The sequence below is a fragment of the Petromyzon marinus genome, chromosome 64, assembly GCF_048934315.1.
Source record: "Petromyzon marinus isolate PM22_M1 ecotype Great Lakes invasive population chromosome 64, UKy_Petmar_22M1.pri1.0, whole genome shotgun sequence".
Taxonomy (NCBI): Eukaryota; Metazoa; Chordata; class Hyperoartia; order Petromyzontiformes; family Petromyzontidae; genus Petromyzon; species Petromyzon marinus.
This window is the reverse complement of record NC_133730.1, coordinates 5,526,334-5,548,958: the sequence shown is the minus strand read 5'-3', so window position 1 is coordinate 5,548,958 and position 22,625 is coordinate 5,526,334. Positions and strand designations below refer to the sequence as shown.

The 22,625-nt window shown below is 51.1% G+C and overlaps 1 protein-coding gene across 1 annotated transcript in view; it reads right to left on the bottom strand.

Annotated features, from left to right (window-relative positions):
- LOC116956326 (cAMP-dependent protein kinase catalytic subunit PRKX-like) overlaps positions 1-22,244 on the bottom strand; it is a 107,096-nt gene extending 84,852 nt beyond the window's left edge. The window contains exon 1 of the mRNA XM_076054111.1: positions 21,684-22,244. Coding sequence (XP_075910226.1) covers positions 21,684-21,694 — 11 coding nt within the window. The 5' untranslated portion in view covers positions 21,695-22,244. The remainder of the gene's footprint in view (positions 1-21,683) is intronic.
- Positions 22,245-22,625: the final 381 nt, after the last annotated feature.

The window sequence follows — 22,625 nt, the reverse complement described above, 5'->3', positions numbered from 1 at the left end:
AGGGGGCGCGTGAGCGTGACCCCGGCGGGTACGGGCGGCGTCACCACCGACGTGCCGGCTTGGCCGGCTAGCCGGCCAAGCCGGCCGGACAAAAAAAATACTTTTTTCTAATTTAGCACGAAGCATCTGGCAGTTTCACCAACTTTTCCTTCACTTTGCACTCCGTTTTTTGTGCGGTGTTTGTTGTCGTAACGTTCTGACCACGTGCCCCCTACTGCACATCTGTGATGAAAGAGCTTCATTGCTCATCGGATTCCTCCTGCAGGACACGTCAAGACGCCGATTCGAGTAAAGCCTAACTCGACCGATGAAGCTTTTGCTTGCGTTGAACCAAATGCCGTTTAAATGACGCACTCCCAGATGGCCGCGTGGCTGATAGGATGTGTAAACACACATGTGAATGAGGCAGATTGTCCGCTCGTGTATTTTGTTACTGTGAAGAGTGATCCCTGCTGGTCGTCTGTGAAACAAGAGCTTCATAGCTCATCAGATTTCTCCTCCAGGATAGATAAATACTCTTATTCTGATCCGTATATATTTTTTTTTACTCCTCACCGCAAATGTCAGCATTCCACGGGAAAAAGATCGGCTATCACGCTGGACTTGCCAATGCAGACGACGCCGATGCTTCAATGGCATTTCCAACGCTGCCTCTGTCCCTCCCGGCAGTTTGACGTGACTATGTCACAGTTTGACGTGGCTATGTCACAGTTTGACGTGGCTATGTCACAGTTTGACGTGGCTATGTCGCAGTTTGACGTGGCTATGTCACAGTTTGACGTGGCTATGTCACAGTTTGACGTGGCTATGTCACAGTTTGACGTGGCTATGTCATAGTTTGACGTGGCTATGTCACAGTTTGACGTGGCTATGTCACAGTTTGACGTGGCTATGTCACAGTTTGACGTGGCTATGTCACAGTTTGACGTGGCTATGTCACAGTTTGACGTGGCTATGTCACAGTTTGACGTGGCTATGTCACAGTTTGACGTGGGCTATGCCCCCTCACTTTGGAACTCTCTCCCAAAACAAATCCGTGACTGCACCGACCTTCCAGCATTCAAATCATTGACTAAAACTCACCTTTTTAAAATTGCTTTTAATGTTTAGCTAAGTTTGATGTTTTTGCTGCTTTTATGATTTTATGTAAAGTGTCTTTGAGTATTCAGAAAAGCACGCACAAATGAAATGTATTATTATTTTAAACTAAAACTAAACCAATTTTTTTTTTAACCAGGTTAAGGCCCCACTGAGGTGTACAGTGAAACCTTGGATTGCGAATAACTTGGTCTGCGAGTGCTTTGCAAGACGAGCAAAAAGTTTAAATAAATAATAATTTTATAAACGAGCTATGTGTTGCAATACGAGCAGTACATGTACAGTATAACGCTTTGTCTGCCGAGCGTCACGTGATCACAACTGAGCCAATGGTTCTTCTCTCTCGCTGCGGGATTGTGGGTAATCATCTCCCATGCTCGGTCTCAGTCGGCGTGCCTCACTCGTATATATAGTCAACATCCGTGCGAGCGTATACTGTTTACTATAGTGTTGTGACCACGTGTATACTGTTTACTATAGTACTATAGTGTTGTGACCACGTGTATACTGTTTACTATAGTACTATAGTGTCGTGACCACGTGTATACTGTTTACTACAGTACTATAGTGTTGTGACCACGTGTGTGTGCGTAAATCATTTTTTTTATTTTGTGTCCAAGTGTAGTGACTGTTCTTTAGTAACTGTACTGACAGTGAAAGTCGTCCTATACAATAACCCTCCTCCTCTCCTCTCTCTCCTCTCCCTCACACCAGCCACGATTACATGCAATTAATAAATTTCGATTTAAAGCTTTCGTGACTGCAATGATTCATCTTCTTTGGTTCTTTCGGTAAAGTCACGTAGAATGAGAATAAAATAATAAATTGATAAAATAAAATAACACAATAATATTCTCACGACGTTTCGGCCACAACACAAGCGGCCTTCATCAGGCGAAGGGACGAGACTGTCTGGTAGGACAGCGCTGGAGTGAAAGAGCCACGTTCAGATCACGGCCTTTAAGCTGTGTGAGAGGAACAAAGCGCCTTGACAAAGGAATTAGCATATAATTTAGCATTGAAATGGCTGAATGATTAGCTTGTGACTGGTCACAGAAATAGCTATGTTAAAAGTTAAAGCATACACATCCGCAGAGGCACCCCTTGTTAAAGGAATTAGCATAGAATTTAGCATTGAAATAGCTAAGTTAAAGCATACACATCCGCAGAGGCACCCCTTGACAATGGAATTAGCATAGAATTTAGCATTGAAATAGCTGAGTGATTAGCTTGTAACTGCTCACAGAAATAGCTATGTTAAAGTCAGAGCATACACATTCACCGAGGCACTTAGTACAAATCAAACAGGATAATTTAGCATTGAAATAACTAGGCGAATTTAGCATTGAAATAACTGAGTGATTAGCTAGTGACTGGTCACAGAAATGACTATGTTGAAGTCAAGGCCTACACATCTGAGCTATTCACAGTACTATATAGTGAACCAATAAAAACTAAAATATAAATTACCTTAATGTTATCAATAAACTCTATATTCTCCAATCAGCTAAGCTACCAACAATAAGTCGTTATATATCACAATGCTATATGGCGAAAAAATGGGTGGATTCTTACCCTCAACTTTAGCACCACGGATAGCTACGGTCGGAACAGAGGAGGGGGAGAGAGACAGCTGCGAGGCGCTATTATACTCCATGTTGTAAAACCATACCATTAACCGTGGTGTGAGAGGTATTAAGAGTCAATGCTGGCGAAGGAGCTGCGGTCTAAAGGTCATTGTAAAAATACAATTAATTAAGAACAGAAATGATTTAAAACATCTTTCCAGTGGTTACTAAGCCAGAATCCATCTTCTCGGTTGAAATTGTCTCTGTGCTTGTATATGTGAATGGCCTCATGAACGAATCTCTCATGGTAGCCGGTTGGTTTGCAAAGAACCTCCGTCTTGGAGAAGTCAATGTCATGTGAGCCCACTGAATTATAACAGTGATCTGCCACGGCAGAGGAGTTCGTCCTACCGTGTTTCAAGTCTGCTTTATGTTCGCGGATGCGGTCCGAGATATGTCTTTTGGTTTCTCCAATGTAGCTACTACCACAGAGGCACTTTAGTTTGTAAACGCCCGGGTACTGTATGTCTGGAACAGCATCTTTTACAGATGGAACTAAATCACGGATTTTATGTACTGTGTTGAATCGGACCTGGATCTTGTGTTTATTCAGGATTTTGGAGATCTTTTTAGTGACCCCTGCAATGTAGGGTAAGGTGATGGTTTTGAGTGGCCTCCACAAGAGGATCCTTCTTCATGACTGGAGTGATGGCTTTGCGGATTGTGTAGTCGGAGTAGCCATTAGCCCTGAGAGCCTGGTGTACGTGCTTGAGTTCACTGGTAATGTGTTCCTGGTCGGAAATGCATTGGGCTCTATGGTATAGAGTCTTGATGAGGGAGTTCTTCTGGGATGGATGGTGGTGGGAATCCGGTTTCAAGTAAGCATCTGTATGGGTAGCTTTCCTGTAGACAGAGTGGCTCATTGAACCATCATGTCTCCTTTTAATTAAGACATCCAAAAAGGGTAGTTTGCCATCTTTTTCGACCTCCATGGTAAATCTGATGGCTGGGTGTATGGAATTAACGTGGTCGCGGAATTGGTCTAGAGCAGGCTGGCCATGTGGCCAGATGACAAAGGTGTCATCAACGTACCTCTTCCATAAGGTCGGGCGTAGAGTGGCAGTCTGGATGGCGTCAGTTTCAAATTTTTCCATGAATACATTGGCTACAACCGGAGATAGGGGGGAGCCCATTGGGGTGCCCTCAGTTTGTTTGTAGAAAGTTCCATTCCAGGTGAAGTAAGTGTTGGTTAAGCAATGTCTCACCAGGGGGGGTACATCAGTATGCAGTCCTTGATGAACCAGGTCTTCAATGATAGCGATGGTGTCAGGTACCGGGACTTTGGTGAACAAAGACACCACATCAAAGCTGACAAGCAGGTCGTTTGGGGACAGGGAAATGCCTTTGATTATCGATACCAGGTGAGTAGAATTTAGTACCGCAGAGGTGCTTTTTCCAGTGAAAGGTCGCAGTATATCAGCAAGAAAACGTGCCAGTTTGTAGGTGGGGGAGTTGATAGTAGAGACGATGGGACGAAGGGGTGTATCTTCTTTGTATATCTCTCACACAGCTTAAAGGCCGTGATCTGAACATGGCTCTTTCACTCCAGCGCTGTCCTACCAGACAGTCTCGTCCCTTCACCTGATGAAGGCCGCTTGTGTTGTGGCCGAAACGTCGTGAGAATATTATTGTGTTATTTTATTTTATCAATTTATTATTTTATTCTCATTCTACGTGACTTTACCGAAAGAACCAAAGAAGATGTAATTAATACATTTGATTACTTTATATTAAATTTAAATAATAAAAAGTATAAAAGGGTATTTTGTATTAATCATTTTTATACGAATACAGTATTTTTGGGTTGTGGAACAAATCATCTGAGATTCCATAATTTCTTCTGGGGAAATTCTCTTCGATATGAGTGCTTTGGATTTCGAGCACGTTTCCAGAACGAATATGCTCGCAACCCAAGGTTTCACTGCATAGCTCTTATTTCAGAAGCGACCTGGCCATCACAGCTCAACCAAGTGACTTATCACGTGGAAATGTAAAGCAGCAGGCAAATACTCGAAAAACTAATTTTTCTAAACGTGGAGGGAAAGATCAGAGGAACCGGGAAAAAAATTCACGCAACCACGTAGAGAGAGACACGCAAACTCCAAATGTACAACAGCAGGCGTGAGGGTCGATATCGAAACCACAACCTCTTGCATACCAGGCGAGGGAGTTAACATCTCCCAGCCACCGTGATGATGATGATGAGAGAGAGACACGCAAACTCCAAATATACAGCAACAGGCGTGAGGGTCGATATCTAAACCACGACTTCCTGCATACCAGGCGAGATAGTTAATATCCCCTAGCCACCGCGGCACCCAGTGTCCGCGTTTAGTAAGTTAAAGTGTGGGCACTACCACCCCTTCCTCGCCATGGCCACCTGACAGAGGTTCCCGGTAGACCCGGTGCTTAGGGAGCGGGGGGTGGGGGGGGGTGAAGACAACGCACCCATTACTATGGGGGCTCCTCTTTGGCGTGAGCCTGGTGCAAGTTGGAAATCGTCCCGCTCCCACGAGCGGAGGCCCCCTTCCGCCAGCGATGGCCGTGGACAGGCAATTGCAGGGCTGCGCCTCCGTCGTCGTCATCGGCGGCGGCGCGACATGTGGCGCCACTTACTCTCGTTTAGCCGGGCCGACGTGGGAGAAGAGGCGGGTTCGAGCGGACGCTCGCCGACGGAGGAAATCTCGCGGCAGCAAAGAGCCGAGTCCCAGTGTTTTTTTGTTTTTACACGAGGAGGCAACTCGCTCCCGCCGGGAGGCCTACACGCGGCTTTCTTGTCAGAGTCGACCCGACTGAACACCAAGCGGCGGCGGCGTCATCGTCCGCGTGGAAATTCGCGGCAGCCGAGCGCGCTCCGAAACGCACGTTCGGCGATTCTGAACGTGCGGGGAACGAAACCGGGAGGGGAGCCGGAGAAAAATCTACGCGACCACTGGGAGAGAGAGAGACACGGAAAACTCCAAATATACAACGGGCGTCAGGGTCAGGATGGAACCCACGACCACCTGTACACCAGGCGAGGTAGCTGACATCGCTTAGCCGCCGTGATGATAAGAGAGAGACACGCAGACTCCAAATGCACAGCAGGTGTCAAGGGTCGTGATGGAACCCACGACCTCCTGTACAGCGCCAAAATCCCACGAAGCCAACGCCCGCTACCGCCCCCCCTCCCCTCCTCTCCACGCGTGTCAGAGGTCGCGCGCTACGGAAAAACTTCGCGCGTGCGTGGGCGGGCGCGCGGGCCGACGGACGCGCCAAGCCTGTCCCGAACGTGTCGACGGGGAAAACTAGGGCGCGGGGGGGGGCGGGGGCGGGGAGAGAGGGGGAGAGAGGGGGAGAGAGGGGGAGAGAGGGGGAGAGAGGGGGAGAGAGCGGGTGCGCGGTTTGCACAGTCGAGGAGAAGGAGGGAAGTGAGAGCGGGCTGGCGGTGTCATCCCCGAAACGTCGGCTTGTCGCTTTCCATTCGAAAGGGAAAAAAAAAACCCCAGCGAAAAAAGGAAACGAGACGGAAATTGAGAGAAATAGAGGAGCTCCGTCGGGGAGGAGCTCACGACCGAAGCAGCGTGCGGGGGGGGGGGGGGGCCCGGGTTTACGTCTCACCGCCTGTTTTAGTTTGTTACGTCGTTTGTCGCGAATCCATCGTAGCCTCGCGAACAACGTCCGTTGTCAACAGCAACACTGGGTCGGCGTCGCCTCGACCGCCACGCACTGACGTCGTCGTCCTCCCGTCCTTGTTCGCTCTCCGTGCGTGCGCGCGGCGTGCAATCGACGCGGACCTCGTCCCAACGGTTTCAAATATCACATCCGAACCCAATAAACCACCCAGCGCCTTCCACAACCACCCCCGCAACCACCCCCACAACCACCCCCACAACCACCCCCACAACCATCCCCACAACCACCCCCACAACCACCCCCACAACCATCCCCCGCCACCCCCTACAACCGCCCCCTACAACCGCCCTGCCGCGACCGCGTCAAATAACCGCGGCACTCTGGACCAAGATCAAACGTCACAGGAGGAACGAAAAATTGTACTTCTTAAAACTTCCGCTCAGTTATAGTCTTGGTTCTTTCGGTAAAGTCACGTAGAAGGGAAACAATAAAATAAAATAAAAATATATATTGTTTCCCTTCTACGTGGTGACTTTACCGAAAGAACCAAGAATATGAATCCCTGCAGTCACGAAAGCTTTAAATTAAAAAATTCCGCTCAGTTCTTATAAACTGGATTCCCATGGTAAACTGGACTTCCATGGTGAACCGGACTCCCATGGTAAACTGGACTCCCAGGGTAAACTGGACTCTCATGGTAAACTGGATTTCCATGGTGAACTGGACTCCCATGGTAAACTGGATTTCCATGGTGAACTGGACTTCCATGTTAAACTGAGTTTCCATGGTGAATTGGACTCCCATGGTAAACTGGCTTCCCATGGTGAACTGGACTCCCATGGTAAACTGGATTTCCATGGTAAACTGGACTCCCATGGTAAACTGGACTCCCATGGTAAACTGGATTTCCATGGTGAACTGGTCTCCCATGGGCTGGAGGGTCTCCACTGCCGTGACCCCACAGTGGCACGAGCAAGGCCAAGCGGCAACCACTGCACCTCCACTCGTTTTGTTATGTGTACATGTAAACAACAAAAATCGATTGAAGTAGCCCGACTCCGACGTGAGAATGTCTGCGGGCGGCGAGCACAAAACTGTCAGGCGGCGGACAAAATCGCGCGAGTGGTTTTCCGTAAAGAATAAAAAATATATATAATGTACGTGTGTAATGCCGACCGCGCGCATTTAACAATGCCACCTTTGTTCCAGGCCCTCCCTCCCTCCCTCCCCGCTGATGGTCTGTTTAATAATTCAATTTTTTTTAATTCTCCGACTTCTTGCTTGCCGCCACCACCGTGTTATTTAAATACAGGGGGGGGGGGTGGGGCCGGGGGTTCCGAGGTTGAAGGGGTTGAAGGGGTGGGTGGGGGGACCCCCTCCCCCCTCCACTCCACTCCACCCCCCCCCCACTCCACCCCTCTGCCACTTACACCAAACCTTTAAACCAAACACGAAAATTACTAGCCACACGGCAGAGTTGTCCAAACAGCATCCCGCTCGCTTGACCCCCCACGCACACACGCACACATCCCCCCCTCCACCCCACCTCCTTCCACACTTTGGCTTCAAATCCCAGTCTTAAATAATAAAACGAAAAAAAACCCGAGCCAGAGAGCACAGAGAGTGAGAGAGAGACGTCAAAAGTGCCGACGGGTGAGCCCATCGCTCAGCGGGCATATTCAAAAAAATGAAAACGATGACCTCTTTTGTTATGACACCGGCGCGTTTGTCAAAGAGCGTCTGACAATTATTAGCTGGACAGATCGACACGGGGGGGGGGGGGAGACCTCCGTGGGTCCCCCGTCTCACTCGGGCGGGAAGAGGCCTCACGAGGGTCGGCGGCCGTGGTTAGGGTGCGGCGGTGAGGTTACGGCGCCTGTGGTGGTGGTGGTAGTGGTGGTAGTGGTGGTGGTAGTGGTGGTGGTGGTAGTGGTGGTAGTGGTGGTGGTAGTGGTGGTGGTAGTGGTGGTGGTAGTGGTGGTGGTGGTAGTGGTGGTGGTAGTGGTGGTGGTGGTAGTGGTGGTGGTGGTAGTGGTGGTGGTAGTGGTGGTGGTGGTAGTGGTGGTGGTAGTGCTGGAGGTGGTGGTAGTGGTGGTGGTGGCAGTGGTGGTGGTAGTGGTGGTGGTAGTGGTGGTGGTGGTAGTGGTGGTAGTGGTGGTGGTAGTGGTGGTAGTGGTGGTGGTAGTGGTGGTAGTGGTGGTGGTAGTGGTGGTAGTGGTGGTGGTAGTGGTGGTAGTGGTGGTGGTAGTGGTGGTGGTAGTAGTGGTAGTGGTGGTGGTAGTGGTGGTAGTGGTGGTAGTGGTGGTGGTAGTAGTGGTGGTAGTGGTGGTGGTAGTGGTGGTAGTGGTGGTGGTAGTGGTGGTAGTGGTGGGTAGTGGTGGTGATAGTGGTGGTAGTGGTGGTAGTGGTGGTGGTAGTGGTGGTGGTAGTGGTGGTGGTGGTAGTGGTGGTAGTGGTGGTGTGGAGTGGCAGTGTAGCAGGCGCTACGATCCTGGCGACCTGGGTTCGATTCCCGCTCAGCACCAGTGTTGATAATGATCTGAACCGGTCCTGGGCCTCCCCTAGGTCGACTCAGCCTCAAATGAGTACCTGGTACAGTGCAAAAAAACGTCACCACTGGGGAGACAAAGGCGGCCGGGCGTGGTGCTGGCCACCCACCCCCTCGTGTGCCGTTTCTGCCTTCATAGGTGCTCGCTAACAGCACTTACCCCAACAGTCTGTTAAGGCTGCACGGGGAATCTTTGTCTTTGGAGTGGTACTGGTGGTGGTGGTGGTGGTAGTGATGGATTATTAATAGACACAGGAGGAATCCGATGAGCTATGAAGCTCTTTCCTCAGATGGTCCAGTCAGGGCACGGGGCAACAACAATACAACAACAAACACAATACAAAAGAAAAACACGCAACAGGAGTGCAGAGGACAAGACAGGCGAGAACAAATCGCCCAAACGCATACAAATACAACACTCAGCCATTAACCCATCCTTACTCTTTGGTTCTATTCGGTAAAGTCACGTAGGTAAAAAATAAAACAACAAAAATCACGACGTTTCGGCCACAACACAAGCGGCCTTCATCAGGTGAAGGGAGCAGACTGTCTCGAGGACAGCGCTGGAGTGAAACACAACCACGCTCAGACCGCGACCTTTAAGCTGTGTGCGAGGAAACAAGGTGCCTTGACAAAGGAATTAGCATAAAAATTAGCATTTGATTGGCCGACTTAGCATGATGAACGGTGTAGAGGTGGTGTACATGCGGGTGAACATGCCGGTTGGCGAGGGGGGGAGGAGGGGGAGTTTACCTATTGATGGTGTGAAAAGGGAATTTTTAAGAGCTGCGAAAGTTTGCGGTACCACTACTCGAAAAAATATACTGTACCATTGACAATTAGTTTAATGTTTGGTTCGATTTAGAACATCTTTCCAATGGTCGCTTAATTTGAAGCCATCTTCTCGGTTGAAATTGTGTCTGTGTTTGTAGATCTGAATGAACCCATCCTATCCTACCTGGCAAAGCCCTCGCACGAAACTTTGGGCCCAGGCCGGTCCCCCCACAGGTGCGTCAGCACGGCCCCCCCCCCCCCCGCCGCCGCCGCCGCCGCCGATCGCACGTTCAGCCCGCCGCACCGTCGCGCCCCCGTAGCTGGCGAAACGCTCGAAGGCCGCCGCACGCGGTGGCGCTTCGCGATCCCGGAGAGCGCGACAATCGCGTCGTAACGAGCGTGATGCGCGACGCCGCGAGACGCGAGACGCGTGCGTGCGCGTCAGCGGCGGTTGGGGGAAGCATCCAGCAGCATCCCGATTCTGCGCAGCCGGTGCGTCCGCTCGATCGCGCCGTGTTAAACAGGAGAACAGACTTTAATCGAAATAACACTTTCATTTTACAGAGCGTCGTTCGTGCTTCGAGCATCACCCCCCGCCCCACCCCCCCGGCCCCTAACGCTGCGCAATTACATGCGGCAGTTCAGGTATCACGAGCCGCCGACGTTAAGGCATCCGTGGTTGAGCAGATTGCGAGACGGGAAGGCTCACCTGGATCGAGTCGCTAACCTTTCTCAAGAGATGCCCACCTGATGGACGGACGGACGCTTGTGTTGCGCCCGAAACGTCGTGATTTATTTTATTTTTCTACCCACGTGACTTCACCGAAAGAACCAAAGAGTACGGGATTCCTGCAGTCACGAAAGCTTCAAATCAAGATTCAGGTTGAACAGTTTTATAGTCTCGGGTGCTAATGATGATCATATATAGTTTTAGTTTTCTTACATGTCCCCGTTTAGAGTAATATTCTTGACGTTAACAAATCACCGAGTGTGGCTGTCAAAGATTAATAATTATAATACTTGTTACATAGAGTCATTCATGCTAAGAGCATCCCATAGCGTGAATCTTATGCATATTTGTGGACCAAATCACATATCAAGCCACTGCCAAGAAAATGAAAACCACTACGACTACTACTGAGCAAAATAAAAAATTATACAAATTAAGAAATGGCACCAAAACCAAAAAAGGCACGAACAAGGACAACAAGGAAAAGTTACTGCAACAAAGACGTGAAGCCCATGAGGCCTCAACGCAGCCTAGACCACAATCCCAACGTCTCAACCAAACCCCCCGAAACCTTCGCAGTAATAATTGTTTGTACGGGACCTTTCTTGACCGATATCACCCGCGCGACTTGCATCTTAACAACAGTTTTATTCAAGGATTAAAACCTATTTTTTTATATTCCACACGGTAATAATTGTTTGTACGGGACCTTCCTTGGCCGATATCACCCGCGCGACTTGCATCTTAACACAAGTTTTTATTCAGGGCGAATTAATTTTTTTAAAAAAACCTGCTCTTATTTTTCATAGAATAATCATTTGATGGCTGCTCCGTTCCTAGAGCATCCCTCCGCCCCCTCTCCGCCCCCTCTCCGCCCCCCTCCGCCCGGATCCGGCGGCACGAACGGGACACCCACACGCCGACCACGACAGCCAACACCGACCACGGCCTGCTAATTGCAGGCGCCTCGGAACGGAAGAGGGGGTTTATACCAACGGCTTCGCGGGGGAAAAAAAGAAAAACACGACGATCGGGGGGGGGGGCGGGGGGGGGGGCGGGGGGGGGGGGGGGGGGGGCCCGCGCCCGCCGCGGCGTTCACGCACGGCCGGGTGCGTAATCTGCCGCAGATGTTCGCACAAAACCTGACCCATGTCGCACGCACTAAGGTAGCGCGGGGTTCTTGACCGTTCGCGTGCGCGGTCTCACTCACCGCTAACGCACAGCAACGCATTACCCACAGCCCCCCAAATCTCCACTCCCCCCCCCGCCCCCCCGGCGTTTAAGGAAGTCTGCACTCTGTAGGTACGCCCGGTAACCTCTTTGTGTGTGAATGACACGAAAAAAAATCTCAGCTCAACGCGTTCCGCGTCAGCAAACGTTTCGGCCTTAAAAATATAAAAAATAAATAAGTACAATGGGTGACGGCTCCGGATATGGCTGTTCTTCAAACCACATTAATGTCGCCTGTTTATATTTTTATATATTTTTTTCCTTTTAAGGCCACACACACACACGGGGTGTTCTTGACGAATGTGGGGCGACGTGATGGCGAGATGTTTACTACCTCGCCTGGTATACAGGAGGTCGTGGGTTCGATCCTGACCCTGACGACTGCTGTATATTTGGAGTCTGTGTGTCTCTCTCTCATCATCATCACGGTGGCTAGGAGATATTAACTCCCTCGCCTGGTATACAGTAGGTCGTGGGTTCGATCCCGACCTTGACGCCTGCTGTATGTTTGGAGTTTGCGTTTCTCTCATCATCATCACCACGGTGGCTAGGAGATGTTAACTACCTCGCCTGGTATACAGGAGGCCGTGGGTTCCATTCCGACCCTGACAATGCCTGCTGCTGCTGTATATGTGGAGTTTGCATCTCTCTCTCTCTCATCATCACCATGGTGGCTAGATGTTAACTCCATCGCCTGGTCTACAGGAGGTCGTGGGTTCGATCCCGACCCTGACGCCTGCTGTATATTTGGAGTTTGCGTGCCTCTCTCTCTCATCATCATCATCATCACGGTGGCAAGGAGATGTTAACTACCTCGCCTGGTCTACAGGAGGTCGTGGGTTCGATCCTGACCCTGACGCCTGCTGCTGTATATGTGGAGTCTGTGTGTCTCTCTCTCATCATCATCACGGTGACTCGGAGATGTTGACTACCTCGCCTGGCATACAGGAGGTCGTGGGTTCGATCCTGACCCTGACGACTGCTGTATATTTGGAGTTTGCGTGTCTCTCTCTCTCTCATCATCATCACGGTGACTTGGAGATGTTGACTACCTCGCCTGGTATACAGGAGGTCGTGGGTTCGATCCTGACCCTGACGACTGCTGTATATTTGGAGTCTGCGTGTCTCTCTCTCATCATCATCATGGTGGCTAGGAGATATTAACTCCCTCGCCTGGTATACAGGAGGTCGTGGGTTCGATCCCAACCCTGACGCCTGCTGGTGTATATTTGGAGTTTGCGTGTCTCTCTCTCTCTCATCATCATCATCATCACGCTGGCTATGAGATGTTAACTACCTCGCCTGGTATGCAGGAGGTCGTGGGTTCGATCCCGACCCTGACGCCTGCTGCTGTATATTTGGAGTTTGCGTGTCTCTCTTCCCACGTGGTCGCGTGGATTTTCTCTGGGTCCTCCGGTTTTTCTTCCTCCGCGTTTAGAATCAACGTCAGGCGTTTAGAGCATTTGGGCTGCCGCTATAAATGTCCACGTGATGATGATGATGCTGAGCACTTCGGTTGACCTATCATTTGTGATGGCAAGGTCGTTTCTGACAATGAGCTATATTGACTCAGTGTGGACTTACCTGGTAACAAAAAAATGTTCCGGATTTTTGTTTTAGTCGTGTTCAGTTTTCCTTTTGGTAACGTGTGCCTGTGCATCACTGCCAGCGTAGCAGCAGCAGCACCACCACCAGACAATTCGTTTTACTTTTGTCACTGTCGTCTTCCTCCCGTTACGTTCGCATATCCGACCCTTTGTCTTCTTATTCACGCACGCACACACACTAGCACACACACAACAACAACCGCCGTTCGCCACTAAGTGGCGGTGACGTCACCACGACGCTTGTGCCAGGCTATGTGCACCCTGAGGCCACGTGAAGTGTCAAACGCCCGCTGGCAGGAGGTCACGGGGCAGACCCAGGTGCCACGGGTCGACTGACTGAGATGACTGGCTGATGCACCACCTGTGCCCCCTACTGTGCCAACCTGCTGTGCTTTAGCCACCTGGCGCTCCGCTTGTTGTTGTGAGCGTCGCTCCTCCGCCCTCCGTTGTTGTTGGAGGGCGACTACCTCCAACTGCCCAGTAGCGTCCTTCACGAGCCTCCTCCACAGAGGCCGATCTTGACACCACTGGTACCAGTCATCGACAAGTCCACTCAGCTCCACGTCCTCCTGTACCACATCACTCCATCTCTTCTCTAGCCCGTGCCGCGCCCGCTTTGCCCCCTCAATCCGGCCGAACAAAAGCTGTTTCGGCATGCGGTGGCTGGGCATGCGGGCTACATGACCCAGCCATCGCAGCCTTGCCCGCCGGAGGAGCTCACCGATGGGACCTTGCCCAGATCTTTCAAGGATTTGTGAGCTCCTCACACAATCCAGTCTGGTTAAACCCAGGATGGATCGTAGGCAGGCCAGCCTAAATGTTTCTAACCGGCGAAGATGTTCCATTAGGGGGGTCCACGTTTCGCAAGCGTAGAGAAGGGAGGGAATGACCGTGGCCGAGAAGACCTGAAGCTTAGTGCGGAGCGACAGACCAGGTAGCTTCCACACAGCGTTACGCAACCGATGAAAAGATATTGCCGCTCGACTGATTCGGAGTGAGACCTCTGCTGTTAAACTGGAGCCAGTCATAAGCACACTGCCCAGGTATGGGAAACTCTCCACTCTCTCCACAACTGCCCCATCACCGATTGGGAGTTGTGGGGGTGGAGTGTCCGATGGTACAAAATACCCAGGCAGGTGCTTAGTTTTGGTGGGGCTGATGGTAAGGCCCCACCTCTTAGTGGCACGCTCCAGTCTCAGCAGCAGCGTCTCCAACTCCTCCTCTGACTGAGCAGCTATTACCAAATCATCAGCATACATAACGTGGTTGAGCAATAGGGAGCCATCCCTTGACCGCACCCGGGCATCGATCAGCCTCCCATTATATCTGTACCATATGGAGATTCCCCCAGTACAGCTATTGAAGGCTTCACGAACTACGTGGTCAAAATACACACACACACATCAGCACCCACACACACTAGAACACACACACACACACACTAGCACGCACGCACATTAGCACACGCGCACGCACACACACACACACACTAGCATGCACGCACACTAGCACGCTCGCACACACGCACACTAGCACACGCGCACGCACGCACACTAGCACACGCACGCACACACACACACTAGCACACACACACTAGCACGCACGCACATTAGCACACGCACACACGCACACTAGCACTTGCACGCACACACACAAGCACACGCGCACACAAGCACACGCGCACGCACGCACACTAGCACACGCACACACACACACACTAGCACACACGCACACTAGCACGCACGCACACTAGCACGCACGGACACGTGCACGCACACACGCACACACGCACCGCCAAAGCCTCAAGGCCACTTGCCGAGTCGGCTAAAACGTCGCGCTATCGTCACTGTCACCACCGTCGCCCAATGAGATTACGGTGACGACGGTGGACATCGCAGATCCCGTAAACGACGAGGCCCCTCGAACGGCTCGGTGAGCCAACGCCGAGAGGTGGACGCCGGGAGGGGGAGGACGATGGAACGGGGACGATGGGAGGGCAGCGTGCCGTTGAGCGTGTGTTTTTTGTCACTCTCGCTCTTTCTCTCGTCATGTCGCCGCTGAGTTTTGAGGATTCTGCTCGTCAAGCGGACCCTCTCGGTGGCGACAAATTGTTCGAGCGTTTTGAGACGGGATCTTTCGCGGCGTTCATATTTATTGAAAAATCAAATGTCACGGAGTGTTGTCTTTGTCGCGTTTTCACGTCTCCGGCCATGTTCAGCGGTGACCAATTTTTTGCCGAGTCGAATGCGGGATTTAAGAATAATTTTGTTCAAATTAATTTTCGTCGTTCGTCCCGGTTGAACGCCGCCGGTCGTTAACGGATAACAAAAACCCAGCCGTGGAAAATTTAATTCTGTCGAAACGGGACCCTTTAATTAGGGAAATAATTATTTAGGTTGTCCGTGTAAAAAGAAAAAATGAAACTTGATTTGAGTGTTTGCAACATTTATTTTTTCATAATGGGAAAAAAAAACTTTTTCTCAGTTTTATTTTTCTCTCCAGCTGTTTCAGTCGAACCATATTTTTGGCCTACTCGTTTTAGATTTCCTCTTTTAATCTTTAAATTCCTCAAATTGCTTGACCGTCAACATTATTTTCCACCAAATGCCAAGCAGCCCGTCGGTTCCGCTCGCTCCCCTCCCTCGAGCCAGCCACCGATCAAAACTTTTATTCCGACGGATTGTGACAGGACACTGACTGGAAAAGTTGCGCTTGCCAAAGCAGATGGTGCAGTTGTAACAACGCAAGAAAAAAACCACGCAAGAACAAGTTGAGCGCTAACTTGGCAGAGTTGCAAGTACAAAAATAACAACGACAATGCATGGCTAATAAAAAAAATCACTTGGCCATTCAGGGATATCGTATTAAAACACGAAATGAAAACACACATTTCGGAAGGTGATTTCTGGGTAAGTTTACGTTCAGGTAAATTCTATATTTTGTTCGCCAATTAAGCGAAACTCAATTTTGGCCTCGTAAATAGATTTGTTTTCTCCCTGGGTCAGATCTCGCAACTAAATTGCGAGCTACGTTCGCATATCCGACCCATCGTCTTCTTCTTCTTCTTCGCATGCACGCACTTACGCACGCACACACACACACGCGCACCGCCAAAGCCTCGAGGCCACCGGCAGAGTGGGCTACACAACGTGCTGTCGCACTGTCGCACAGCTGTCAAGCCCTTGTCGGTGCCCGACCTCATCACAGACCAACTCAGACCTTATTGGTCACCCCGTGCCCCTTGTAAATCTCAACGTTCATCCTACAAAGTCCCATCACAAGGGAGAAACACAAACAGACACTCACCACTAGTACACTCACCACTAGTACACTCACCACTAGTACACTCACAACTAGTACACTCACCACTATACTCACCACTAGTACACTCACCACTGCACTCACCACTAGTACACTCACCACTAGTACACTCACCACTTAAACACTCACCACTACATAGCTGTCAACCCATTATCAGTGCCCGACCTTATCGCAGACCAATTCAGACCGTATTGATCACCCCGTGCCCCTTGTAAATCTCAACGTTCATCCTACAAAGTCGGATGAACGTTGCCTTTTTACTGCCAGTGGATTCTGGGAAGCTGTAAAAAAAAACTTCCAAAGGGAAAGAGAGGGGTGGGGGGGGGTGACCCTCACTCCCTTCGTGAAGTGGGGCAGAGACGGGGGCTCAGAAAGCATCAAACGTGAGTTGGCGTGTCTCTCTCATTTCATGGTTGCGTGGGATTTTGCTCCTCCGGTTTTTCCCTCCACATTTAAAAACATTTCCACACAAATAAGCCACTTCTTCTTTGGTTCTTTCGGTAAAGTCACGTAGAATGAGAATAAAATAATGAATTGATAAAATAAAATAACACAATAATATTCTCACGACGTTTCGGCCACAACACAAGCGGCCTTCATCAGGTGAAGGGGACGAGACTGTCTGGAGGACAGCGCTGGAGTGAGAAGCGCTGTCCTCCAGACAGACTCATCCCCTTCACCTGATGAAGGCCGCATGTGTTGTGGCCGATGGCCGAAACGTCGTGAGAATATTATTGTGTTATTTTATTTTATCAATTTATTATTTTATTCTCATTCTACGTGACTTTACCGAAAGAACCAAAGAAGATGAATCCTTGTAGTCACGAAAGCTTTAAATCGAGATAAGCCACTTCGTTGAGCTATCGCTAGCGATGGGCCAGGTCGCTTCTGGCAAGAGAGCTACGTAGCTCCGTGGGCCTTACCTGGTTAAATGAAAAACAGTTTCGTTTAAATAGTGCAATAGTTTTGGGGAGATGCGTTCATCCGCCAGTGGATCGAACATGGCTGATAATGATGATGACGATTGTGACGACCCACGATTCCTTTTGGAAAAATATATTTTCGGTGGACCCATCTGTCGTGCCACCGTCGAAGCAAACTGAGCATCACACCGTGATTTTTTTTAAACGATTAGGATAACGCAACCTCACAATTGATCTTTTTTGTGGTCGTACACCCCCCCTACAGAATCAAAATATGTATTTACACTGCAGGAGGAATCCGATGAGCATTCAAAGCTCTTTTTTTTTTACACATGTCCAGACGGGGAACGTGATAAGAACGTTACAACGAAAACATTTTTTTTAAACATGATAGGAGTGCAAAGTATAGGAATGGTATCCAAATTACTTTAAAATGTACAAACAAAACCAAATGATTTTAATCTTACCAGGTAAAGCCCACTTAGGAATTAACGTATTTTTCAAAAGCGACCAGGCTTATCATGAATGATAGCTCAACAAAGTGGCTTATCTCGTGGAGATTCACAACAGTCAAATATTCTCGAGACGCTGGTTCTAAACGTGGAGGGGAAAAAAATCAGAGGACCCGGAGAACAAAAATCCACGCCACCACAGGGAGGGAGGGAGGGAGAGAGACACGCAAACTCCAACAACATACACAGCGAATCCTCCACTCGATTGGCTGCGTAGGGTGGTTGAGGGCGTGCGACACACAATTTAGTTGCGAGGTCTGTTTAAGAGGCAAAAATTGAGTTTTGCTCGATGGCCAATTAAAATATGGGTGAGCTAACAAGAAAACTTGGAGAAAAACTTACCCAGAAATACCCTCCCAAAACGTGTTTTTTTTTCTCCAAATTAATACGACATCCCCAAATGGCCAAATAATTTTTCAATTATGCGTTGTCGTTGTTGTTATTTTTGTACTTGCAACTCTGCCAAGTTAGCACACAACTTGATTTTGCATGGTTTTTTTTCGCGTTGTTACAACTGCACCATCTGCTTTGGCAAGCGCAACTTTTCCAGTCACTGTCCTTGTCACACTCCGTCGGAATAAAAGTTTCGATCAGTGGCTAGCTAGAGGGAGGGGAACGAGCGGACGGGCTGCTTGGCATTTGGTGGGAAAGAATGTTGACGGTCAGGATAATTTGAGGAAATTAAAGATCAAAAGAGGAAACCTTAAACGAGTAGGCCGCAAAAAAAAATGCTCGATTGAAACAGCTGGAGAGAAAAATTAAACTGAGAAAAAGTTTTTTCCAATTATCATGAAAAAATAAATGTTCCAAATACACAAATCAGGATTAATTTAATGAGCAATCGTTTTAATTTTTACAGACAACCTACGCAAACGTTTCCCTAATTAAAGCGTCCGTTTGGACAGAATGCATTTTTGCGTGGCATTCAACCGGGACGAAAAATGTATTTAAACAAAATTATTTTTGATTCCGCATTCGACACGGCCAAAAATTAAGTCTGCTGAACGGGGCCGGAAACGTGAAAACACGGCAAAGAACACTCCGACGCCCCTAAAGATCCCGTCTCAAACGCTCAAGCAATTTGTCGCCACCGAGAGGGTCGGCTTGATGAACAGAAACCACAAAACCCAGCGGCGGCATGACGAGAGAAAGAGAGAGAGACAACAAACACACATTCTACAGCACGCTGCCCTCCCAGCTAGCCCTCTCGTCGCCCCCCTCTCGTCGCCCCCCTCTCGTCGCCCCCCTCTCGTCGCCCCCCTCCCGTCCCCCCCCCTCCCGTCTCCCCCTCCCGTCTCCCCCCTCCCGTCCCCCCCCTCCCGTCCCCCCCCCCTCCCGTCCCCCCCCCTCCCGTCTCCCCCTCCCGTCTCCCCCCTCTCGTCGCCCCCCTCTCGTCGCCCCCCTCCCGTCTCCCCCTCCCGTCTCCCCCCTCCCATCGCCCCCCTCCCGTCCCCCCCCTCCCGTTCCCCCCCTCCCGTCCCCCCCCTCCCATCGACCCCCTCCCGTCTCCCCCCTCCCATCTCCCCCCTCCCGTCTCCCCCCTCCCGTCTCCCCCCTCCCGTCCCCCCCCTCCCATCTCCCCCTCCCGTCTCCCCCCTCCCATCTCCCCCCTCCCATCTCCCCCCTCCCATCTCCCCCATCCCATCGCCCCCCTCCCATCTCCCCCCTCCCATCGCCCCCCTCCCAGCGGAAGGCACTAGGGGGAGATGCCGACCCCCCAACCCGCGTCCCAGCATCCTTCCGCTCACTCTCCACCACTGGGCCCCGTGTTTTCGCATCAAGGACCCCCTGCGGAGGGGAGTACGGCCATCCGCAACTTGGTCTCCCATCTCCGATGGCGGTGCCGCTGCAAATTGCTTGCACGTGCAACCGTAGCAACGCGGGCCCCCGGGAATCGTTCCTCTTTTAGTTTTTCTCTCTTCCCCACTCCGCCTTTTATCCGACCCTCGTTTTTATCTTCGTCGTCGTGTTTCCGCCACGCTAGCCGCAAATTAAATTACGACGCTCTCTCTCTCCTCCTCTCTCTCCCCTCTCTCCCACCCTCCGTGTGTTCGCACGAACGCCGCGCGGCAAAACAGAGAAGGCCCCTGCCGTCCGCGCGTTTTAAAAAAAAAAAATTGAACAACCACACGGCGGGGAGACACAGAGAAGCCCCCTGCCGTCCGCGCGCTTTTAAAAAAAAAAAATCCCGACACCTAACCCCACCAGGCCGCGGCGACGGGAGAAACGGCGGCCTCGCCGGGAGCCTCGCGAAGGCCGCTTGCCGGACACGTACCGGGGCGCGCGCTGGGACTTCCCTCGCGCCGTACGCAGCCGGCCGTGCTCAGCGGGCGTGCCGGAGCGCCACACGACGGAGCAGAAAAGCAACGCAGCGCCGAATCGCGCTACAAAATCAGCGTGGCTGCGCGTAGCCCCGGCGCTGCAGAGGCGACGGCGGCGGCGAGGGTCAGCGAATCACGCGCAGAGACGTCGAAGAGACACCCAAAACCCGCCGGGGTTGCCAAGCAGCCATCTGCGAGCGGGCTAATTCCCCGTCCGTACTCCATCTGTACGGGGGAAACCAACCTCGCCTCCCCTTCTCCCCCACCCCCCCCACCACCACCTCGGATGCGAGGGTTTCCCCCGGGCGCTGCGGTTTCCTCCCCGCGTTCATTATTCGCACGCTCGACAACGGGGCGAGGCCGAACGTCGCACGCAATACAGGATCGCAGAGTTTGGTGTAAAGGTCGATAGCGCCCGTCCTGCCTGCCTGACCACGCGCCTCCGAAGCCGGCGGACGGCCGCGTCCGGCGCGTGAACTCGCGCGCCGATTTCTTTCCCTGCAAAGTCATTTTGACAACGCAAGGTCGGGGGCGCCACCTGCTGTCTAAAAAACAAAATAGGTAACCTCACGGGGGTGCCCGGGTTCATCGAGCCGCAGACCTCTTTTTTTCTATTCCCCCCCCCCAGGTTTGCCGAGCTTTCAAACCCCGTTGTTGCAAGGTCGGCACTCGTTACGCACGGAGCGCGACACCTCGCCGATCTCGACCGGAGTTGGTCGCGCGAACTCCGGTCATCGTTCCTCGCAGCGGCGGCGGCGGCGCCCGCCGCCTTCGCCCCCGCGCTTTCAGACGCGCTTCTGCGGCCGTCTGGAACGCTCTCTTCACTTCCGACGTTCGGAGGCCACTGGGAGCTGCACGCCACTTTTAAATCGTCATCGTCGGGAAAGCTCATTTCTTTAGAAACTGATTTTAGTGTTCGCTGTTCTTCCCCCGCACCACCGATCGGCATCGTGGAGTGGCGACGGTCGCGTCGCTACGGTTCCCTGCGGCGAGTGACGACGTCTCTGTAAAAACAGCGCTGGTGCTGCTGCTGCTGCTGCTGCTGCACCTCTTTCAATGACATTAACGCCGAGCCGCTCGCACCACCTCATCACCGCGTCGTCGCCCCGTCGCCACCGCATCATCACCGCATCATCACCGCATCACCATCGCATCATCACCACATCATCACCGTATCACCGTGTCATAACCCCGTCGTCACCGCGTCGTTACCGCATCATCACCACATCATCACCACATTACCGCGTCGTCACCGCGCCGTCGCCCTGTCGTCGCCGTCGTCACCGCATCATCACCGCATCCTCACCGCATCCTCACCGCATCGTCACTGCATCGTCACCGCATCGTCACCGCATCGTCACCGCGTCGTCACTCACCCGGAGAGCATCTCGAAGATGAGGATTCCGAGCGCCCACCAGTCGATGGCCAAGCCGTGGCCCTTGCTCTGAATCACCTCCGGGGCGAGGTACTCCGGTGTGCCACACAGCGTGTACGTCCTGACCACGCGCGCACAAACACAAAGATGCACCCCCACCGTGTGGCGTTCAAAAGACCGTGAGGGCAAGTCCTGCTTGCGACTAGCACATCGATGAACTAAACACTAAACTATTTTGATTTTGACCGGGTTAAGGCCCCACTGAGCTTTCGCGAACCAAGATCACGATTCACAATTGATAGATATTTTTTGCGGGGGTCGTAATCACGTCACCAAAATGCGTGTCCGTACACCCCCCCACCACGCTACAGAATCGGAATATTTCTTTACACCGGAGGAATCCGATGAGCTGCGAAGCTCTTTTTTCAAAGATGCCCAGTAGGGGCGGGTTCCGAACGTTGCAACAACGAACGGCACGAAGACACGATAGGAGTGCAAAGTACAGGAACGGTGAACAAGTAAAATAAAGATATGCGAACAAAACAACATTATTTTTTAACTCCGATTTAAAGCTTTCATGACTGCAGGGATTAATATTCTTGGTTCTTTCGGTAAAGTCACCACGTAGAAGGGAAACAATATATATTTTAATTTTATTTTATTGTTTCCCTTCTACGTGACTTTACCGAAAGAACCAAGACTATAACTGAGCGGAAGTTTTAAGTTCTTTCGGTGAAGTCACGTAGAAGGGAAATAATAAAATAATAAACCACGGCAAGAAAATGTTCTTGCTGTGGTTTTCACACCTGATGACGATTGCTTGTGTTGCAATCGAAACGTCGGGAGAATTTTATTGTTTGATTTTTATGATTTTATTATTTCCCTTCTACGTGACTTTACCGAAAATACCAAGAATACATTATTTTTTTATCTTTCCAGGTAA